This window comes from Buteo buteo, chromosome 2 (assembly GCF_964188355.1).
Source record: "Buteo buteo chromosome 2, bButBut1.hap1.1, whole genome shotgun sequence".
NCBI classification, from domain to species: Eukaryota; Metazoa; Chordata; class Aves; order Accipitriformes; family Accipitridae; genus Buteo; species Buteo buteo.
In genome coordinates, this window is record NC_134172.1 from 40,068,299 (window position 1) to 40,090,667 (window position 22,369).

General features: G+C 39.0%; 1 protein-coding gene across 3 annotated transcripts in view; it reads right to left on the bottom strand.

Annotated features, from left to right (window-relative positions):
* The window catches only part of RFTN1 (raftlin, lipid raft linker 1), a 96,562-nt gene that overhangs the window by 8,280 nt on the left and 65,913 nt on the right, over positions 1-22,369 (bottom strand). For all 3 annotated transcript variants that reach the window (XM_075051863.1, XM_075051870.1, XM_075051878.1), the window contains exons 6-7: positions 19,132-19,335; positions 9,923-10,038 (exon numbers count right to left, since the gene is read on the bottom strand). In XM_075051863.1, coding sequence (XP_074907964.1) covers positions 9,923-10,038; positions 19,132-19,335 — 320 coding nt within the window. The remainder of the gene's footprint in view (positions 1-9,922; positions 10,039-19,131; positions 19,336-22,369) is intronic.

Below are 22,369 nucleotides of genomic sequence, written 5' to 3' on the forward strand. Positions count from 1 at the left end.
CAAATATAACTACATTCAATTGGAATAACAATTAAATTTGCCAAAAAGCTCAGGCACTTACACTGGTTTCATGTGCACGCAAGGAGTTTTAACTGCCAATTCTCAACACTGGGTAAGGCACAATAGTTTTGCAGCTCAAAAAAATCCATTTATTCCGCCGTAATAAAATAGTCATTTGATCAGAACTAATCCAAATCCTGCTGTAGTTATTTCAAGGTATTTTAGTGAATTCCAATCTCAGCTATTCCTTTCTTCTGAAGAATGTAATTTAGGTCACTTGATATCTTCATAACTGAATGACTGCCTGACTATACCTATTAAAAACCTGATCATGACCACAAATGCAAATAGCTGAAGAAGCTGTATCACTCCTGCTTAAAAAGGAGAATGTTTAAAAACTCTACTCCAGAAAGCGCATGCAAGAGAACACTCTACTAATGTTACTTCTGATTTCTGTACAGAGGCTTTCAGGCACTTACAGAGATACTGCTACTTTACAACATCACCATGTACAGACCAGAATTGCTAACTCCAGGAGAGGAATGAGTTGTCCTGCAAGAGGGAAGCAATACGACATGGCCTTTGACTCATGTCCTCTGAAGGGATCAGGACTTATCCTACATCTGTGATCGTGGTAGATTCAGAGTCTCCTCAGACTCCCATTTCCCTCTGTAAGATGGCTATTTCCACCCTCTTTCCAGTTTTTAAAATCAAAGGTAATGCAAAAATTATGAGGTATCTAGATGCCTTTAAGAGCTAATGTCTCAAGAAAACACATTAATAACACATTGAGATTTATGAGATTGGTCAACAACGCCTTCCAAAACTAAAGACGAAAATATGCAACATAAGCATTAAGAATAAGGTCAGAGCATCCACCATGGCAAGCCTGCAATGAGGTGCCTGGAAGAACACATAAAAGGATGAACAAAACATTCCCTCCATCAAACAGCATTTGTAGAAGAAAAAACAGAAGGAGCTCACTCATTTAGAGGGTGGAAGACTAGCAGGTCAGGAAAGACTGGCACAGTAGACCTTGTTTGTGCCCCAAGCAACATCTTATGTTGCAAAGAGGATTTCTATTTTGAATTCATTGCCTAAGGTTGGCGATTAGCAAGGAGAACCTTCTCCTTGCATCAGGATGTGCAGCAATCGTCAAAAATCAGAGGGAGATTATGGCAATGAGGAAGGACGTCAATACCACACAGAGCTCATTTGGCTGCTGCAGAAGCCAAATTGCTTCAGGGACGCGCCGTCACTCCTGCCACAGCCCACTGTCCCTGCAGGCTCTGAGTGGCGAAACAAGGCCAGCTTTGGACCTGTCTGACTTGTCAGGATTAAGCATCATCTGCAGCAGATGATGTTGTATTTCGCAATACCAATAGTGCAGAAAGGAAAAGAGCAGGTAAGCACATGTAAAAGTGTAAAGTTACTGGAAAATAAATTTAAGATTAAATTAAAGTCAGTTGGGCTTAATTTTTTTTTTTTTTTTAAATGTGGAAATGTAAAAAACTCTGTTGAAAGAATGCTGTACAATGTTACAAAAAGGTAACCTCTTATTTTTCCTATGCGCTGGTACATGACACGACAATCTGCATGTTAGGCTGTTTGGAGGAAGGAAGCATATACATTATACAGAGGTGCACACCTCCTCTGAGCTCCACATGCTCTTTAAGAAGCTCTCTCCAACTCTGCAGGATGCCTTGCTGGAGTCAGACACCGCACCTCTTCCCCAGGTCCCTGGGGGAATAAACTACTAATAATAATTGGCTGCATTTGAAGATGATAGACAAGAGAAAGGAGTCACTCCTGAATAAACAGGTGTAATTCATATGGGCTTCAAGCTCCTTACTTGCAAATACAGATAATTGAAGCTTTCTTTAAGACCACAAGAAATTACTTCTCCCTCCCCCTCCTGAATCATCAGTTGTAATCCTATCCCACGACTGGAATTTGTGTGCCAGCAGGAGTCATAGTTATACGGGCCTTTAATTGGTGTCATATTAAATGCTTTCTAAAGCAAAAATGCTTCTAAATAAAGAATACACTGGGGGACAGGTGCAGAGGAAAAGAGTCATCTTGTATTCATTTTATATTTGATACAATAATTAAAATTATTTTATCTACTATTGTTTGAGACAATGGAAATGAAATTTCAAACATACATAAGGTGAAATTGCAATGCTCTTTCTAGCTAGCAAACATTGGATTTGAACACCAGCAGAAGTAGAAAGTATGTGCCAGAGCTCTTCTGAAAAAGAAGTGTTCAAATAATGCGTCTCAAACTGGGAGACATTTCATTCAGTGAAAGGGTGGAAAATTTTAATTAACTTGCTTCCCACTCTCCTGTGGATGATAAGTAATCTCTGATCACACCTTGAGTGTCAAGAAGCCAGAGCATATTAAGCTAGTTTTTTTCCCTTGACTTGCATCACATGAAAAGAATTCATTTTATTTATAGTTGTACTGTTTGTTTTCAGCATTTTCTCCTTTCACAGTTGCTTCTACTCATTAGAAGAAAAAAAATGATTAAAAAATGATAACGATAATATCTAGGGCAAGCCACACAAACAACTGCATTAACAATTTTTCTTTTCTTTTTCCCTCCTACTGCAGCAATTTTAACCACAGCAAGATAATAAACAAGACAACTATTAAGCTCCTATGAGACAGAAAGAAGTTCTTTAGAAATCATTCTTTCCTGGGTTAAGTGAATGTGATTTAGTCACAAGGCAGCTATGGATTGTGACTATTTAATATTTTTTTCCAACATGATTAAAAAGTGGAAGATTGAAAATCCCATTAAATAAATCTTAATAAAAGCTTTATTGGCAAATCTTAACAGACTGCGTACTAAGATCTATAGACAGATGGCAAAGAGGATGGGAAGTAAAAAACACGAGTTGCTTTGAAAGTGTAACCTACTGTTTGTTGGGGAAAACTGGCAGTGCATTCAAACCCAGCTCCTTACAAAAAATAGAGGGGAGGGCCCACGAGGGAAGCAACGTGCACTTCCAGCCAGGGCTGGTTACCAGTCCCCACCACTGCCAAAGCCAGAGCTTTCTCTCCTAGGGCACTGAAGGGAGGAAGAGGAAGTGGTGAAGGCAGAACTTACACCTTAGTGGAAAAGAAGGAAAATAAAATGAGATAAATTGAATATATGGGCTGTGCAAGAATGACCCGATAAAAGTGTGCAGCAAGTGTTTTATGTTTGCAGTAACACAGCCAACAAGAAGACTAAATCCAAGCTATAAATTTGTGAATTATTTGCCTTTTTCCTTTTCAGACTTCTTCCAAAAGGTAATTTCTGCTAACAATGTAACATTATCGATCCATTAAAAACATTTATTGGAAGCAAAAGAGAACTTTCACAAGTGTTGCAGCAATAAAAGTTGGACTATGCTCTTCTAGTATTGAGCTGCTCCTAAATTTCCTTGTGCAATACACCACAGCACCTTTGCTAGCAGACACTTGCTAAACATCCATTAGCTGTATAGCAGAGGGGTGTGCGACAGCTCCTGTGCTCTTAGAAACCACCAGTGGCTTTTGGCAGCAGATGGGTCCCTGACCAGCACAGACTAGCTGCCAAATTGGGACTTTAGTGGAAAGTTAATAGAAAAAAAAGTAATAACTAAATCCAGAGACAGACTTTTTGCTCACTATTCTGGGCATATGTCATTTAGAGTTATTTATGATTACTTAATATATGTGAATTCATGCACTGTGAAAGATTTTTGAGACTATAAGGGTCTAACACTATATGGGGTAGCATCCTGCTAAGACAGTTTTTTCTGTGATTCAGATGTATCCAGTCACAATTTCAATACACACATAGGCTGTTGAGTAGCATTCACATCTGTCTCCATGTCTAGGGTGAAACGAAAAACAACCAAAAAACAGTCCATTGCCTGCAAAGCCCACTTCTCTCAGTGACTTCTGCAGATGGAAATCCTGCTTTCTAGCACGTGTATAAGCTAACAAAAATGTTTGAGTGCTCCTGATATTGTCTGCACCTGTAACACAGAAGCACACTTGCATAGCAACACAATTTTGCATTTATAGAAGCACAGGATAGGTAGCAAAAGCTCCACAAGGTGAACGTGTTGACACGGAGGGTTATCCGCATAGGAAGCACAGAAGTACCTTATGAAATGTGTTAAACTTACCATTGCACAGGCAATGTACACATGATTGGGCAACTCCACATAATTGGCCACTGAGCACAAGAAATGTGATCTAGCAATCCATCCAAGTACATTTTCTTAAATAACTCTGGCATTTTTAGTTTCGCAATTCCTGCAAGACATGTGTGCTGTACCTTAAGGTGAGCACTGATTTTACTGTTTGTCCATCAACTGGTTTTGGGAAAAAACCCAACATAGAAAAACACTACTTGAGAACTTGTATACTCCAGGGTGCCTTACCACACACAGCTTAATCATCTCCATGCAGCTTCCCCACCATAATTTCCTTTGGTTATAATTTATTCTCAAACAAAATTTGGCTTTTGCAAAAAGGCTTTGTGCACTACTCCACCATTACAGAACTAGTATCTCTTTCCACGCAAGAAACACAGCTGAAGCACAGACCCTCTACTACCACCGGTTCAGGCGGCAGGAAAGCAAATGTTGGCACTGCCTTTCACTTACATGCAGGCTGTGTATGCAATTTATGGGGTCCCAAAACCTGCTTCTCGTGCGCCTCAAAATGATGAGGCCCCTCCCAAACCTGCCAGACAGGAGCATAGGGTCAAAGAGGTGCGTTAGCCAGGGCCCTACCCCCTGGCTAAAGGTGACCTGCTGGGGAAAAGAAATGTGACTTGTGCCCTGTGTGGTTTTTTAGACAATATAAGAGGACTGAAATACTTTTTCTCAGCTTGTTCTTAAGTGGAAAGTTCAGACCTGGCATGCTCACTTTTTCCTGAAAGATTTGACAGGTGAGCAGAGAACTAATTCTTATCGCTGATCTTGTCACAAACCTGTGACAGATAGGAAGCGATTTTTTTTTTTATTCATACTGTTTTAAATCCTGTGCTTTTCTGCCTGTTTACTTCAAGTGCCCTTTAGTCATGTGGAAGAACTGTTTGCCTTGTTAAGACGTTCAATACTGCCAGCACCACAAGAATGTATCAGGGAAGTTCCAAGTTTGTATTGCTAGATTTCATTACTAAATTTATCAACAAAACCAAAGAAAGATTAGCCTGTGGATTTTAATCCTGTATAGAGCATATGTCTACTGAGTTCAGTAGACAAATATATACGTATATATGCTGCTTTCATATCTTACATAAAAAAATGAAACAAGAATTACAAAAACCTTTTGAAGGTAACAGGCTCCTGAAGGTTTTTGTTCAGCTTTTCTTAAAAAGCAACAAGGGGCAAATGCTGAAATATTATGCCCAAACAACATATATGTCCTCTGGGTGGTAAAGAGGGTCACGCACACAACTGCTTTTCATGGTCATCACCATCAGCTCCTTTGCTGACCTGGTCATGCCTTTCTCCCATGGCCAGAAACAGCAGAACATAGCTTAACTGACATATGACCTAAATCAGATTTACAGACAAATCAAATCCTCATTTCCAGAGAATTTGTTTCAAGGCTTACATTAAGGCAACTTGCAGCCTAGGCTCAGCAGAGATAATTTTTTTAATCTTTTGGTATGTCGCAGTTTAAAAGGTTTACCGTGTCTACAGCGGACAGTGACCCCATTTGATTCTGCCAGGGAAATGGCAACACCATGATGTATTTGAGATTTTAATTCATGTCAGTACACCAAAGATATGGTATAGCAAAAAATATAAAGTGATGAATCACCAGCTAAGGATTTTTAATGAGAAAATACCTGTAAATTAAGGACAATATTTTCAAAATGAACAAGGCTTCAGAAGCAGAACAATGCAGGTATCTAAAATAAATTTTAAAGACAGTATTAGCTATTTTGTTTTGGGTAATGGGGAAGAGAAGGTGACAGATTAGAGTTGGGGAGAGGGAAATCATGCAGGCTGTGATTAATCAGAACTGTCTACCCACATTTGCCTACACAAGCAGAATTAAAACCATCAAACAAGTTTTAGGGCTAGATCTCAGAGGCTGTGGTGGAAATAATATGCGCTGACATTTTTAGAGTTAAAGTGATAAGGATGAGAGCAGCATTTTGTCATTAGAAGTCCTGTGGTCATTTGCAGAGAATGCCACAGCTCTACTTCGAGAAGAAAGAGTTAAATTACTCAGAGCTATTACATCCTGTCTGCTGCTTGGCTGGGACCACATACTGTGACAGCTGCGAGCTTTACATCCTCTACAAACTGACATTTTACACACACACAGAGTGCATCACGCTGTTCAACTTGTTTTCTCTATTAGCCTCAGCAATTAAAAAGGCAGCACTTTCTCTGCTAAGAGGTATGCCAAACTGTCTCTTTTGCCTTTATGGTTAAACAGCAAAACTTTACCATTTCATTTAGAAAGGTTCTTTTTTCATTACTAAGGGCATTGATACATGCTACATGTCTTCCTTTTTAAAACAGCTTTCTTTTGTTGTGGGTGGGATTCCTTTGTTTGTTTCTTCTTCTTAATTAGGATACAGCACAATAAATTTACATTCAGTTAAGACCACATCTGAACTCATAGCTCACCCAGATAATCATATCTGATACAAATTTAAAATAAGGATCCATTATACACATTTATGTCATGCTGCCCATCAGGGCTTCTTCCACTGTCTTGGTACAAATGAAAACAACAAATGGAAAACGTTAATCTAGATCAGAGCTGAACCTATACAAAAAAAATAAGAAAGTCTACATTATTGAGTCATTCCACTGCTCCATAATTATCTCTGTGATAATTTCACTTTGAAGTACTCATAACAGAAACAAAGGCTTTACTGACTTTCGGACATCATCTGTCACTACTGAATTCCATCTCCTTCCCTCTACATCCCCCATTTTACAGTCCCTTCCTCTGCCACTGCATTATTCCACATTTATGGTAAATAAAGCTGAATTTGAACAGGGTTTAATGAAGAGGCAACTTAGTCTTCTGGGTACAACACTCGGCAAGTGCCTACAGATCCTCCAGCTTCTGGTCTTTCTTTCATTCACTTGATGACTTTACCTACCTATGCCTATTATGTCTCAGAAAGCATGAGACATGAAATATCCAGACAGTTATTTAACTGTCAGGAGAAGAAAACAGATGTGGTCAGCTCTGCTCTTCTAAATGGGTAAGACCCATGGGGTAAGAGTTCCCCAACGCCTCAACCTCCTTCCTTCAGCAGGCTATTTCTTCTCCATATTCTTCCACTTTCACATTGGTGGGTAACACATTTCTTAATGTCCCCAAAAGAGGGGCACTTGATCTCAGAAGAGCAAAATTGCCAGGGAACACCCAGCAGCCAATTTTTAAATTACAGCAGAGAATAATCTGATCATACCGACAAGCTGTGTATATGCTATCAGTCAGTTTCTGAAATTGGACATACCAAATCTTATGTCTGGAACAAGAGATTCTCCACATTAGCCCTCACACAGACATGGTGTGCAGTAGTACAGCATCTCTTGACACACCAGATGGTATTGGGAGGTTGATTCCTTAAACTGTTGACCAGCTGTGTCTCCAGCATGGAACTGCTAGAATTGCAGGCAAATGATACTCCACCTACCAGGGCTCTAATGCTTCAAGGGGCCCTGCTAGAAGATACTCTTCTGCTGTGTCCTAGTGTTTTGGTCACCACTCTGCCATCACAGGATCCCCATTATCAGATGCTGTCCTTGTCATGTAGCTTGAGATAAACTTCCTTGTGTACTCACAGAGCAAACTAAGAGGTGCGTAGGGGCCATTGTGCATAACTTTGTTGCAGTATCCTAGTGACAGAGAGAACCTTTCACTGGTTGTCTAAGAGCCGAATTGGTTCAGACCAAGAATCCATTTAACTCAGAAAGCTGTCTCTAACATAGCTGTAAGTGACAGCTAAGGAAGAATAATATATATCAGGGCAAGCATGTAGGATACCTGCCCCAAATATTTTGTGTACTTCCTCTCAGCATGTCTGGTTTAGTTTCTACTGAAAGGAATTGAGTTTGTCCAATACGAGACCATTCTGTGAGGTGAGGTGAGGCATATTAAGTGGGGAGGATCAAGGGGTTTACTTCAAAAACACACTCCTGATCTGAATTAAAATGCTTGTATAAACACAGAGATAGATAAGTTAGAGGAAAAAAACAACATTGCTTTCACCTGAACCCATCTAAGCTTCTTGAATGCACAGCATTCTCCAGAAACGAGTTCCACAGATCTGCTTCCTGCTGCATAAAGAATTACCTGAATTATCTCCTTTTTGTTTGCTTTGCACCTGGCCCCAACTAGTGCCATTTGACAGTCCTTAGCTCTTAAACTGGAAGAGGTGGCAAACAATTAATCCCTAATTACATGCCTCCTGTGATTTAGGAGACCTCTACCTACACCATTCCCTGCAACTCTTCTCTGTTCCAGGCTGAAAGGACACACCATGTAAGGTTTTCCTAACATGGAAGCTGTCTGTATCATTGATCATCCTCACTGCTCTTCTCTGAACAATTACAGTGATAACATAACCTTCCAAAATAAGGTGCTGCCAAACCACAGCTTATACAGTAGTATGTAGTAGTACATGCTTGCTGTTTCACCCTCTATTCCTTTCCTAACAGTTTGTAACATATGGTTAACATTAATGCTTCTTAACATTTGCCTTCTTGATCAGCACTGACCTAATACACTCATGGAACCATCTGTCATTATACCAAAACCTTGCTCCTGAGTGGCAACACCATAATTTGACCCTAAAAATGAACAAGAACTTACAGTCAAGTTGTAATAACTGGAATAACATTAAATGTAATATAGGAATTGTTTGTTCAGATGCATATTAGCACAAGAAAAACTGCCATTAACGCATTACACTGTTCTTCAAGAATTTTCTAGCCATTATTATATGGCCGTTTCTTGCTACACTACAAAGTCATCATTTAATAACCAAACTCTTAATCCTAGTCTGGAATTTTATACATTTGGTCTAGCATCTGTCCCTTCTTCCCTTAATCCATCCTTTTGGCATGTGTGTGCCTTGCTTGTCTATCTTAGGATTTTACACCATTTACAATATATTCCACGAGAAAAGATCAGGTATTGCCTTTATAGATACATAACATCTATTTCTGGCAGACAAGTAATCAAATAAAAAAACCCCAAACCTTCCAAGAGTTACACAGCTGTATCTTCTTTTCCCCCGTGATCTTTCTGCTTCAAGTCACAAAGAATTTTAAGCCCAGCTTTTCAAATACCTATCTGTGTATCAAATTTGCTGTCGAAGATCAGTACCGACTGATCTGATCTAAACAGTGTTTCTATTGATGTGAGTGTGCACTTGGATCAGTAAAAAGCCAATCTATAACACACGTGGTTTGTTTATAGGGACCTATCCAGAATATACAGTTCTTTCAGCATATGAAGGACTTCAGACAGAAGCAAATGCAGTTATCTGCATTCCTACTGCAGCTAGGCCTACCTAAAGGGCCGCTGCCTTTAGAATTGCGATGCTACAGTGACTTGTGTGATCATGTTGCCCTGACAACCAATGGAGATCCTCTTTACAGTTAATCTAGCAGACATCTGTATTTTTGGGACAGGCAATCCTGAGTTTCACTGCTCACCATCATTCACATTTCCTATCCCCCCAGTAAAGCACAGAGATTATAAAAATCAAAAGTGCATCATACAAACCTAGAGTGTGGTTAACTGGCATTACTGTTATGTTGCATTCCTTTACCTCAGTTGCCTGTCTGGTACTGTTGAAGCACAGATCAGTATGTGAGAGTCTGCCTCACAGTCTTGGAGTATTTTGATTTACAAAAAAATCAAAGAAGAAAAACTGCACACATACCTTCAGGACAGTCCACTGCTCTACAACAATTGCATCATAGCCCTGCATGGTTTTACTGTCTTCCACAGCAACATCTTCAAAGAGAAAAACTCCATCCATTGTCCCATGCAAAGAATCTGTGAAAACACAGGGTTACCTGTAAGCTTTATGGAAGACACCCTGTGTGTAGTGAGGCATTTGAATTTATTAATAACAAATTCTTCCAAGGATGTTAATAAAAAAGTGCATAGACCTTCCTCTGATAGTCCAGCTCTATTAAATGAATAAGACTAATATCTCTAGCAGTTTTTAAGAGCAATCCTACTCTCTAATAGCAAACCTTACTGTCCACTCTGTTATTCCAGAGTTTATCCTTAAAAAACACAGCTCTCCCATTCTGAGCAGGCAAAATCAATTCAGTCCGTAGTTCAGCAGTACTGCTCATTTACTTGAAGTTATACACACACTTTTGGGGACAAAGACTACATATTATGTCAACTTTTCAAGGGCTTTTGAAGGTACACTGATATTAATGACTATACCCATTCATTCACACAAGTCAGAACCCTATGTATGGATCATCCATTGCAGTTACAGTGATCTACATGGACTAAGGATGATCTGGCATATCTGAACGGTGTGAAAGAAAAGATACATTCATAACTATTTAATCAATTTATGAAGGCATTTTGACCATCTGGCTTAGTGGCTTGCTATTCTCATTTGTATTCCCAGCACGTTCAGCCTTTTTTCAGACAACACATACTATTAAAGTCACTTGAGCAGCACTTTCTCCTTCAACTTAGCCGTATGCTCCATAATCAGCAATCACTCTCACATGCAAGAACTCAAGTTTTGTCAGCTCCATGACAGAACAGAATCAGAATAACTGAAAAAAAATTACTCACCTTTCTTTGCTAAAATAAGCTAAATGATGAAGTGATAGAATTATATTTTGAAAAACTGTAAATAAGTGGTACTGTACTCCTTACGAACACAGAAAATTCCTCTCACATTGTCACAAAGCGTGTTTTTCAGCCTTTCTAGTTTAAATAATACATTTACCCTGTGTGACTGATTATAAAGACCTTGCTCAGTCCCTCCCCAGGTGTTGTGTTTTGCATGATAGTTTCTCTACATTTTTAGGAAAGCTATGTTCATTGCACTGGTATGATTTATGTTTTTAAAATGCAACCACACATGCCAAACCAACAGATTCCTGAACTGACAGGAGAGTCTTCTGGATAAGTCTGCTTAGCTGTTTTATCAGGTCCTCCTGCTTTCCCTGGTTGATGTTATGAGGTCAAGAAATGCCAGTGGGAAGGCATCGCTGCCTCCAAGGGAAAAGGTATATCAAACTCAGAACCAACTTTCATGAAGGAAGCAGTGAAGAGGATTAAGAGGCTTCTTCCCTCTTGCAGACACACTCTCGGTCAACAGCTTCCAATGTCATTACATGATCTAAACTCAATTTATTATCTGGAAATAATAAATTTGTTGTGGGCTTTGCCAACAACAAACCGGACTCCTACAGCTGGAGGCTTATGTCTGCAAACACTGTAGCAAGACTGTTGCTGAAGGTGTCAAGCATCTGCATACTCCCTTTCTTCTATTTGCACAGTCCACTACTCTCTCTTGCTGCAGTTTCAATCAAGTCATTAAGTTGTAAGTGAGCAGATGCAAATACTTGTATCTAAACTAACACAGCGTGGTTTTTTTTTTTTTAGTTTGGTTGTGACGGAATAAAGTTGTAAACCACTTACTAGGGACTCTCCTTGGGAGACCTGAAGTAGAAGAATACACTATCTACTTTCACACTGACTGTCTCCCAGGCAGGTTTCCTCTAACTCCATTTAGAATAAGAGAGAAGACGACTCCTCACCACTACAGCAAGCCAGTACTACTATTGCTCCAGGATGAGCTGGACTACAAAGCAGTAACTCCTGTCATCTAGACAGATTTCTCATCCAAGTGAGAACAGACATTTTTGTTGTAAAATAACAGGCCAGATCACTAAGTAGCTGGGTTATAGCTTAGAAAACATAGGGAGAACAAGCTTGCCACATACAAATGGGTACAAGACTTAATTATCATATTTCATTCAGAAATGGCACTTTGTTAGACCCTACATTTCAAAGCAGGAATCACATTCCAACACCCAAACCCATATGAAAATCTATTTTAGGATGCACAATGTACAAATAATGCTTTAATTTTCCAAAGCAAGGATGACAGGACAGAACCTAAGGCTGAAAGCAGAAACCCATAGATCCCTACTAGACACAGACATCCAGATCTTGCCAGGAAGCTTTATACAGTGTCGGTGTACTGCTCCTCTACCGTGAATTCTCTTAATAAAATTCAGTGTCACACTGTTGGCACAACTGCAGCTTCTGCTCGCCCCACACATTTGCCAGCTAATTAATAAGCAATCAAAACACACTCAGCATGCGTGTGTTTACACTCACTCATAAATCATCCTTTATGTTTCACTCTGCTGCACATTCCACTCATGCAGTTCACAGCTTCCACGTATATGAACATTATGGCACATATGTAATGTTTTAGAAACTAATGGCTGAGCTTGTGAGACCCTACAGGCAGCAGATAAACTTAGCAGTGTTAGATTTATGGTTGGACTTGATGATCTTAAAGGTCTTCTCCAACCTAAATGATTCTATGATTCTGTGACTTCACTTCCTTGTTGGATGTACAACAATTACTGTTGAATGCTACATCCAGTCAACCCTAAGATCCATTAGTTTTTTGGCCAGGAAAGAAACCTATAGAAAATGAGAAAACTGGAAGGGGAAAAATTATAAGGGAGACACAGCTGCTGCACACTGATGTCTGTTCAACAAAGTGATGCTGGTGAAAAACTCTGTAAGAGAAACTGGTTGATGATGCTTATTAAGATTTTCCCTCTTAACCATAACCAACCTCCTCTCTACCTGTCGTGCCACAACATTTAAACTTTCATGCCATGAATGCATGTCTGCCAATTCTCACACCTTGGCCATACATCTTCCCTTTTACAGGTCATTTACTACTCTTCCAGCAAAAAGGGAGAGGTAAAGCAAAGAATAACTGGATCATTAGTTCTTTCACATGTGAAGCATTTGGGATGCTGAGAATAATTGTAGGAAAGGAGAAAGCAGCAAAAAGAGAGTTAACAGGTTATATTTTGGAGAAAAGGCACACGTAACCCATGCTATGGTGTAAGGATCAGCAGGAATTTCAGGGAAACTCTTACACACGTGTGGAAGGACAAGGAGATGGACAGATGCTCTGAGTCTACCTGCAATACCTTTAGCACACAGATGCTCTAGCTCTAAGAGCAACTTAATTCTCCAGTCACATGTTCTACAGCTGGCCCACTAGGTGAGATTCACATAATCTAACATTAGATATTTATGATATAGAGGTCTACAGCTGAGTTAGTCATCCAAGGCTCTCTTTACAATTGATGGAGAGAAATAACCATTATTTCATTCACGACCCAGTTTCATAGAATCATAGAATAATTCAGGTGGATGGGGACCTGAGGAGGTCTCCAGTCCAATCTCCTGCTCAAAGCAGGTTCAATACAAGAGGAGACAAGATTGCTCAGGGCTTTATCTAGTTGCATCTTGAAAATCTCCAAGGATGGAGACTGCACAACTTCCTGGGCAGCCTCCTCCACAGCGTAACTGTTTTCATGATGAAAAAGTTTTTCTTTATATCCAGCCAGGACCTCTCTTGTTTTAGTTTATGTACATTTTTTCTCATCCTCCTACCATACACCTCAGCCAAAAGCCTGGATCCATCTTCTTGATAGTCTCCTCCTAGGCATTGCCAGGCACTGTTAGGTCCCCCAAAGCTGTCCCTTCTCCAGGCTGAACCAACCTAGCTCCTTCAGCCTTTCCTCACAGGGTAAGTGCTCCAGCCACTAACTATCTTGTTGGCCCTCTGCTAAACTAGCTGCAGTTTGTCAACATCTTCCTTGGCCCATTTGGGGGAGGGCCCAAAACTGGACACAGTATGTGGTCTAGATGCAATCTAATGAGCACCAGTTAGAGGAAGATAATCACTGTCTTTCATCTACTGGCTATATTCTTGTCATTACAACCTGGTATGCTGTTGCCTTCTCTACTGCCAGGGCATACTGCTGGTTTATCTTCAGCTTGCTGCCTTCTAATATCCCCCAGGACCTTTTCAACAGAGTTGCTACCCAGCCAGGCAGTCCTCTGCCTGGATTAGTGAAAAGGCCTCTCCATTCCCAGAGGCGGGGGATTTGTCCTCATGGAATTTCAAAAAGCTCCTGCTGGTATGTTCTTCCAGCCTGCCCAGGTCCCTCTGGACAGCAGCCCAGTTCTGAAGCCCATCAACTGCACCCCTGAGTATGGTATCAACTGCAAATTTGACAAAACCAAGCCCTGTTGCCTCCTCTGCATCATTGATAAAGTTGTTAAACACAACAGGTCCCAGGATAGATCTCTGTGGTACTCCACTTGTTACTCCAGGTAAAGTGTGACCTATTAACCATGACCCTCTGAGCCTAGCCATAAAACCAGTTTTTTTACCTGTCTAGTTGTCATCCAATCTATCCATCTAACTTGGATAAAAAAATATTGTGGGAGCCACTGTCAAACTTCCTTGATGAATTCACCTAAAATGACATCTACTGCTTTCTCTTCATCCACAGTCATTTCATCATAGAAGACAATCAGTTTTGTGAAGTATGATTTACTCTTGTTAAATCCACGCTGACTGTTCCAAATCACTTTCTTCTCCTTCATGCGTCCAGAAATGTGTTCCAAGAAGACTAACTCAATGATTTACCTGGGAATGAAGTGATGCTGGCCACCCTGTATGTCCCTGGATTGTCCTTTTGGCCTTTTTTTAAAGATGCTTGCAACCTTTGCCTTTCTCATGTGTTGGAAACATCCCCTGACCTTTCAAAGATGACTAAGAGTGGCTTTGTTATGACATTAACCAGCTCTCTCAGCACCCTTAGATGTATACCATTTGGTCTCAGGAACTGAAGCAATCCCTGTCTTGATCGTCACCCACTGCTGCTAGTCCTGCACCTCATTGAACCTCTAAGTTCAGAGGCCTGGAAGACTGTGTCAGTGAAGACTAAGGCAAAGGAGGCACTGAGTATCTCAGTCTTACTTAGTTCTGCTGTCACTAAATCACCCACGCCAGTCTATCTGAATCTTTTACATATCTGATGTAGGATGAGGTGGATCACAACACAAATCCTACTGACCATATTGGTCTAGGCCTAGATCTCCATTGATCATAATGGCACTTTTCAGTGATAACTCATATGCAGATACCTGCAGGGCAGATGCCTACATTTTTTCAGCTGAATCTTACTTAACTTGTCTACAAATATCAGCCATCTAAAGCTTTAGATGGTGAATTGGTCTTTCCTACATTTTTTCAGCTGAATCTTACTTAACTTGTCTACAAATATCAGCCATCTAAAGCTTTAGATGGTGAGCTGGTCTTTCCAGTTGCCACTGTTTCTTATGCAAGGTATTTCCTGATTCTGATGCAGTTGTATTCTCTTTTGGTAATCTCTTGTTTAATAAGATTTAGCTCCTGGAACTTAGTCTACATTAAAAAGGTCTTTAATAATTCCAAATGTTAGTTCATTTGCAATAGGGCAGTAAGGAATGCCAATAAAACAAACCATTTTGACTTTGCTGTTTGTGGTATCATTTCCCAATCTCTACTCTTGAACTGACATAACTTCACTCTTTCTTAAAGAAAAGGCTCTAAGCGTAAAGGTTACAATCACTATCCTTTCTCTGAAAATGTTCCATTACCAGTGCATTTTTTATTAAGGTATCCTACTGTGCACAAAAAGCTATTTTCACAGGGTTGTATAAATATTTGATGTAGCTCAGTTGACAAAAAGCTATTTTGATGTTCTTGCTTCTGATTTACAAGAAGTATATTGGAAAAGATTTCTAACTTCACCATGACAGCTTTCCTAGTGGGCAACAATCTTCCCCTCATTGTCTTTGAACTACAAATGCCCCTTATCTAGGAAACTAACCTTTAGGCTGCTGTTGCTCTCAATGAGGAAAACTAGCCATCTGTGGCTTTATGTGGCATGTGACTTGAATTTTGGCCTTTGCTTCATATTTATATTCCTCCCTCCTCCTGACTCTTTTCACCTTCAGTACACACAGAGAAAATAATTCCATATGGATGATAAAAATCCCAGCCAATGCAGTGGATAAGGTGACTGTAATTGGCCAAATCTGGTTTCTCTTTGTCGAAGGCAGTGTGAATACAACACAATCAATCTGACCCTCTAAAAACCTGCCTACTTTCCTCCTCCAAGCAACTCACATTTTGTTTCATTTGCCTTGTCTTTAAGTATTGCCAATGTTTTCTGGTTGGTTGGCTGGCTTTTTCTAAGTTTGAAAGGCAGGAAATCCACAGACAGAATGGTGAAACAAATACAAGAATGCCAGGCATTTAAAGACCTGCAGTTCAAAACAGCTAAAGACAGCAGGCTTGTGATTACTCTTTTAAGGCATCAGAATATAATCTTAGCTTTGACTCTTCCTCCCTTCTCACTCTCACCTTCTCACACTGCTGATTGGAGACTTGCTGTTATAGGAAAGGAGGAGACCCCACCTGTTACATCCTTCCCATTTGCAATGGTATTAATCTGTAGCTTGCTGCTACAGGCTCCACTTCTCACTAGAAGAGGGCAAGGGTGAAGTCTTATGATCACTTGAGATCACTAGGCAGGATCAGTTTACACCTGGGACTACAGGCACAATTAGCAATGACATGAGTTGGATGAAAAACACCAGCAAGTAACCGAACTCCAAATTCACATAACTGTTGTTTGTCAACATGAGAACATTTAAGGACCAAGCAAGCTGCTGTTTCTAACTTACTAGCAAAATCTGAATACATTTAATATATGGTGTAACGCTGCGTGGTGTACATATGGTAATTTGCAATTGTGTTATATTTCTGTTTATAATTATCTGGTACAAAAAAAGCAAAAAGAAACAATTGTTATCAGTGAACTCTAAAACTCTTTTAAAGACTAATTATTAAACTGTTGGCAGAAGGAAGGAACAGATTTATGACTACTGACAATCTGGAAATCTTCACTTCATTGGGCATTCCAAGGACAAGGGGGAAAAGAAGATGATAATGACCCTGCTTTTAAGTCTAATAAGCAAAATAATGAATTCGTACTTTAAGCAAAAGAGAAAAACAGCCCCCAGAACAAAGAAATGTGATATAACCAATTAAAGAAAGTATGCTAATATTACCTTAATTTGGAAGAGGATTAATCAGTGAATAAGGAGACCAGCTATGAAGAGCTGGACAGGCTGCCATAAAAGGCTAGAAAAAAGTAAAGAGCTGAGAAGCCCTCCGCCGCCCTCTTTCCTCCCTCCTCCCTACCCTGGGTTGTTTCATACTGGCTGGCATATGAGTGAAAAAGCTGTTCCATTTCTCTGCAGCATAGGAAAATTTTAGGATCTAAATCATAAACACTTAACTGCAACTGATAGCAACTTACAGATGTTCTTAGCAAATGTTCTTCTAATAGCATGGGCATGTTCATAGTGTTTTAATGTAACTGTTCTAATTAATATACTTCTAGAAACTTTAACTCTGTGCTTTTGACTTCTAAACATGTTCTTCCTGTAACTGTAAAATGTTAATAAAAATGTTTATTAACTGTTCATCTTCAATCTCTAATCTAACTTAATCCTGAATCTGTCCACTTTCACATAATTTGTTGTCCTCTTTGCATTGAAACTTTAATGTCATCATTCAAACCTACTTTATCTATGTCTGCAGGCAGTTATCCAGTACTCCTCACTCTGGTATTCAAGTACATGAACTTCCCCCAGGCCTCTGTTATGTAAATGAACTTTAGAAGTTTAAATAACAGAAAAAATGCTGGGTTTAAAGCATTTTATAGTGCACTGATAAGTAGTTTTTATTAAAGAAAACACTGAGCCTGATAGAGCCAGTTAGGTTTGCCTCTATGAATTCCAATTTATACACATAAAGTAAATGACCATTTGTTTTTAAGAAAGTTAACTAGCAATTACAAAGCTTTCCAGGAAGTTGTGTGAAAGCATTCCATCAGCTGAACTTTAGACCTTCCTTTTTTGCTACTTTCTTGCAAAATGAAAAATTAGGATTGCCTGTTAATTTCCTGATTGACTTTTACCAGAACCAACTCATATTACTGTGTTTTATCATGGGTCCTGGAACTCTGAACAGCAGCAAAATGGGAAGAAGATGCTCTGGAAGCAGTTCCCCTATAATTTTGAGGCACAAACCCACTAATCTCAGTAGCAGTGCCCAATCTATGGGTTACCGCATTCCTTTTGAAGAATGCAAAACAAACCAAAATTAGGTGAAAGATTCAGCCATAAGCACTTTAACCATAAAGTATACTAGTCACATAATTTTCCAGTAAAATTAATCTGGCTGTAACTTCAACATTTTTATGTTCAAGTACTTCCCTTGGATTGTTCTCATAATCTCTTGGTTATGTCTCTCAGACCCCTACTATGCACCAAAGCCTTTACTTGTGCAGCAGGCTTGTCTTCAAAGCCATGGTGGCCACGGCTGGCTACAGTTATTATCAGTGCCACATTTTCACAACATGCAAAAATCTGGGTTTTATTCTTCTCAATTTAAGACCAATGTTTATCCAGCATTTGTATGAACACACTAGCTAGGATAGAACAAACATAGAAGACCATTTTGTACAACATTGTGCCATCAAGGTGGAAAGGGACTCTGCAAGAACTGGGAGTAACTGACTACATGTTGGCCAGATGAAACTAGAGGATCATTACACTGATCTGCAATTAGACCCAGACGCGGTTTGTGTCTGGACAGCTAAGAAAAAAGCCACTCCTCCATTTATGTCATCTGCTTTACAATCTTAATAGTTTAATTCATTTTACTTGGTACTGTTTATTAACTCTGTATATTTCTGCAATTTCAGGATCATCTCTAGTATGTTTATAAAATACAACACATAATCTGTTTTCCTTATTCAAATGCCAAAATATTTCCTGTGCTTTCATTCCATTTCACTGAAATAGGCTGATCTAAACCAAATCTGCCCCAAGCGTATATTAAAGCACTTCCCAAATGTCTTCTCTTCGAAGATAATGACCTCTACTAGAGGAGAAAGGAAAATAATCACAGCATAATGCTTTCTGTAATTTCCATACCATTTACCATTCCAAGGCCGAAGATGGCATTTACCAATGAGCCTCCTTTCCTGAAGTGATCTGTCATGTGCTCCAGCCAATTTGCTTCTAAGCTGCTGACAGTCTGCCCATTCCTGGAGATCCTCATAGGGATAGTCACTGTATAATACTGACTGCATCTTTGTGGGGTTTTTGGCTTGTTGAAGAGAGCGAAGATCTCTGCTTCTACCAAAAAGTAAAAAAATGGAGTAATGCAACAACCATTTCATGAAATTTCAGCTAAAACAATGTATAAACCACTGTTTGCCCTTGACTGATTTCATTGTGCAACTGCAAAATACACTTTGGGATGTGGTTATCTCTTTAATACATTTCTGCAGTGTCCAACACAGTAGGGTCCCAAAACCCAATACAATATTCTGATTGCTGTTATGGTATTTGTTACTAATTGTGGATTCCCTGTTAATAATAAAACATTTAAGGACAGTAATACCTGAGTACTAATGGACAACCCCCTTACTGGAGTTAACAGTGTAAACTATGATAGGAAAACGTGCTCCACAAACTGCTTTAAGTACTGTAGTAGTCAAAAAATCACTAAAAATTAATGCACAGAGTACCTTTATTTTTCTACTGAATGAATTGTTAAAAGAACTGTGACACTGAGGACAGTGCAAATACAAAATCTGACTGCAAATTTAGGAGAAACTGCATTCCATAGATCATGGCCATTAAACTAAAGTATTAAATAACTTGGTTTTGATAATACAATGGCATAGAACCAGCCAAGTAGTAGTCTCATCTGAAGAAAATGCAAGGAAGCATTACTGTAGAGACTATGCTAGCTGGTTAGTTGATTTACTCTGGGTCTGAGCCAAGGTGAGACATTAACACAACAGTACATGAATTTTAAAAGTGGAATTGTGAAGGGTCTTACAAATGAGAACATTTTCTAGACTCTGCTCCATATCTCCTCTACTATATCATAGGAGCAGTTAATGTAGGCTTACCATCACAAGAAAGTAATTGTTGACAGCAAAGCTGAGCTTTCACAGCCCTAAAATTGGAAGCAAGTTTAAGTGCAGATAGACATTCCAAATTCTCAGAAGGGTACAACCATCAATAGAATTACCAATAAAAAATGTTTGGACATTAATACTTTACTTATTAATGGACATGGAAATCAATAGTAAAATTTCTATTGACCTCCAAATGCCAAAAATTCTCCCCAAATAAATTAATATAAAAGGTAAAGACATTATATGAAATTCATTCATTCAATAAGCTCCTCTTGATTCCAAGTTATTATATACCAATCTCAAGTATTAAAGTAAAGAAGGAGATGTCACGAGAAATGTTAAGGTTGCTCTCTAACAAACGTCACTGAGCAAGAAGTAGTGTGTAAATTGAAAAAAATATTAGAAGGGAGATGCTCAGAGACAGACTGGCAGCACTTGGAGAGCAGGAAGCTCATGATAAAACCAAACATGAAAAAGAGACCTAATGATCTCAAGACATGAACCATGATTCAAATAGAGTAGAAAGGAATAAACTCTTACCCTGAATCCTCTTGTTGTTTACCACTTGTTTAGAAAGAAGTATGATAATCCTAACTCAGAAGAGCATACACAGAAAACTTCTATGATCATTTTGATTCTGACCCCCAAAATAGACTCATGTTAGAAACTGACATCTTTTTGGTGTATATGATGACATTATATTAATTAACAATAGCAAATCATGGAACTGGAAAACCATAGGGAGATGATAATTTGGATTTGACACTGGTCTGTTGACAACATGCATTTAAAGTGTGTGGGAGTCTTTCAGTGGTTGACTTGGTTTGTCACCATTATTGAGTGTATAGTACACCATTCCTAACCACTGTTCAAGTCACCGTTGATAACAGTTTTCATGAGCAATCCTGACCACTCAAGCATGGACAAAGATACCTTCAGTTTGGTTCTAGGTAACACAGCACTTTTGGATGCACCATTGGAATACCTGTGCCTTGTTCACATGCAAATAATTTTCAACACTGCTTTGAAGAGCCCTTTAATAAAAGGGAAGGGGAATGAGCACTACAAAATATTCAGAAAAAAAATGAAGAAGCATAAAAATAACACTTGAATAGTATAAAACCTAAAATAAAGAACAAAATTAAGATTCCACAAACAGTAAGAACATATTTTTTTCCTGAAGTTTTGTGTAAGTAACAAGGAGTTCAAGAGTGGTACCTTCCTATGGAATAAGTAGGCTAACTGAAAAAAAAAAACCAAACCACCTGATGCTTTCTGTCTTCATGTTCCAAGGAAGGATGGAGAACTGGTGCCAAAGACTGAAATACATTTTCCGTAGGAGGAAAAAGGAGTGCTGTAATAACAAAAATTCATACAAGAGTAATAAAGAAATCAGCAATGTTGTACAGACAATAGATTTGGGAAAAATCCTACTATAGGTGAACTGTCACATAAAACTGCCTTCTCAGACCTTCAGTCTTGGAAAGTATTTGCATAACTCACCCATTAAAAAAAACTGTAAGAAATAAAAAAAGCCAAAAAGCATTCAGAGAACAAAAGATAAATAAGGAAACTAAAAACCTCTTATCTGGCAAATCAGCAGCTGTAATAAAATCCTGGGGTGTTACAGATGGAAGTTGGGAAGATTGGAGGTGATCAGCTTCACATTACACAGAAATACCAAGAACATGGTTACTTGTAGCAAAAGATTTCCACTGTTCAGTATGGAGAAGAATAGCATGAAAAAGATGATAAAACTTGCTAGGTTAACTCTCTTAAAGACAGTGTATATGAAAAGAGAAAGAACTGGTCTGATTAGACTTGGAGATAACTAATCTAGAGCTGCAAAACTGAGAGGTTTTATAAGGCATAAGATTCTAGTGTAAACCAGAACAAATTATTCAAATAATAGCTATGCTTTGACCAAATCTGGCTGCCTCTTTGCCCAACAAAAACTGAAGAAAGTATGGTGAAAGGTTGCTAGAGTGTGATCCAAATCTGATGGCAAAAAGCTAATTACACCAAAATGCAATGGAAACCAAGACAATAGTCCAAAGAGGGTACAATGCAAAGTCATTTTCAGTCCTACATACAAAATCCCCAAAGGGGTAGGATTGTTTGACTGAATCTATGCAAGACAAAGAATAAGGATAAATTAAAGTCAAGGACAGTACCAGGTGAAAGGAATGGAGATGGAATTTCCTTACATAGATTTGTAGCTTGTAAGGAAAGTAAGCCAA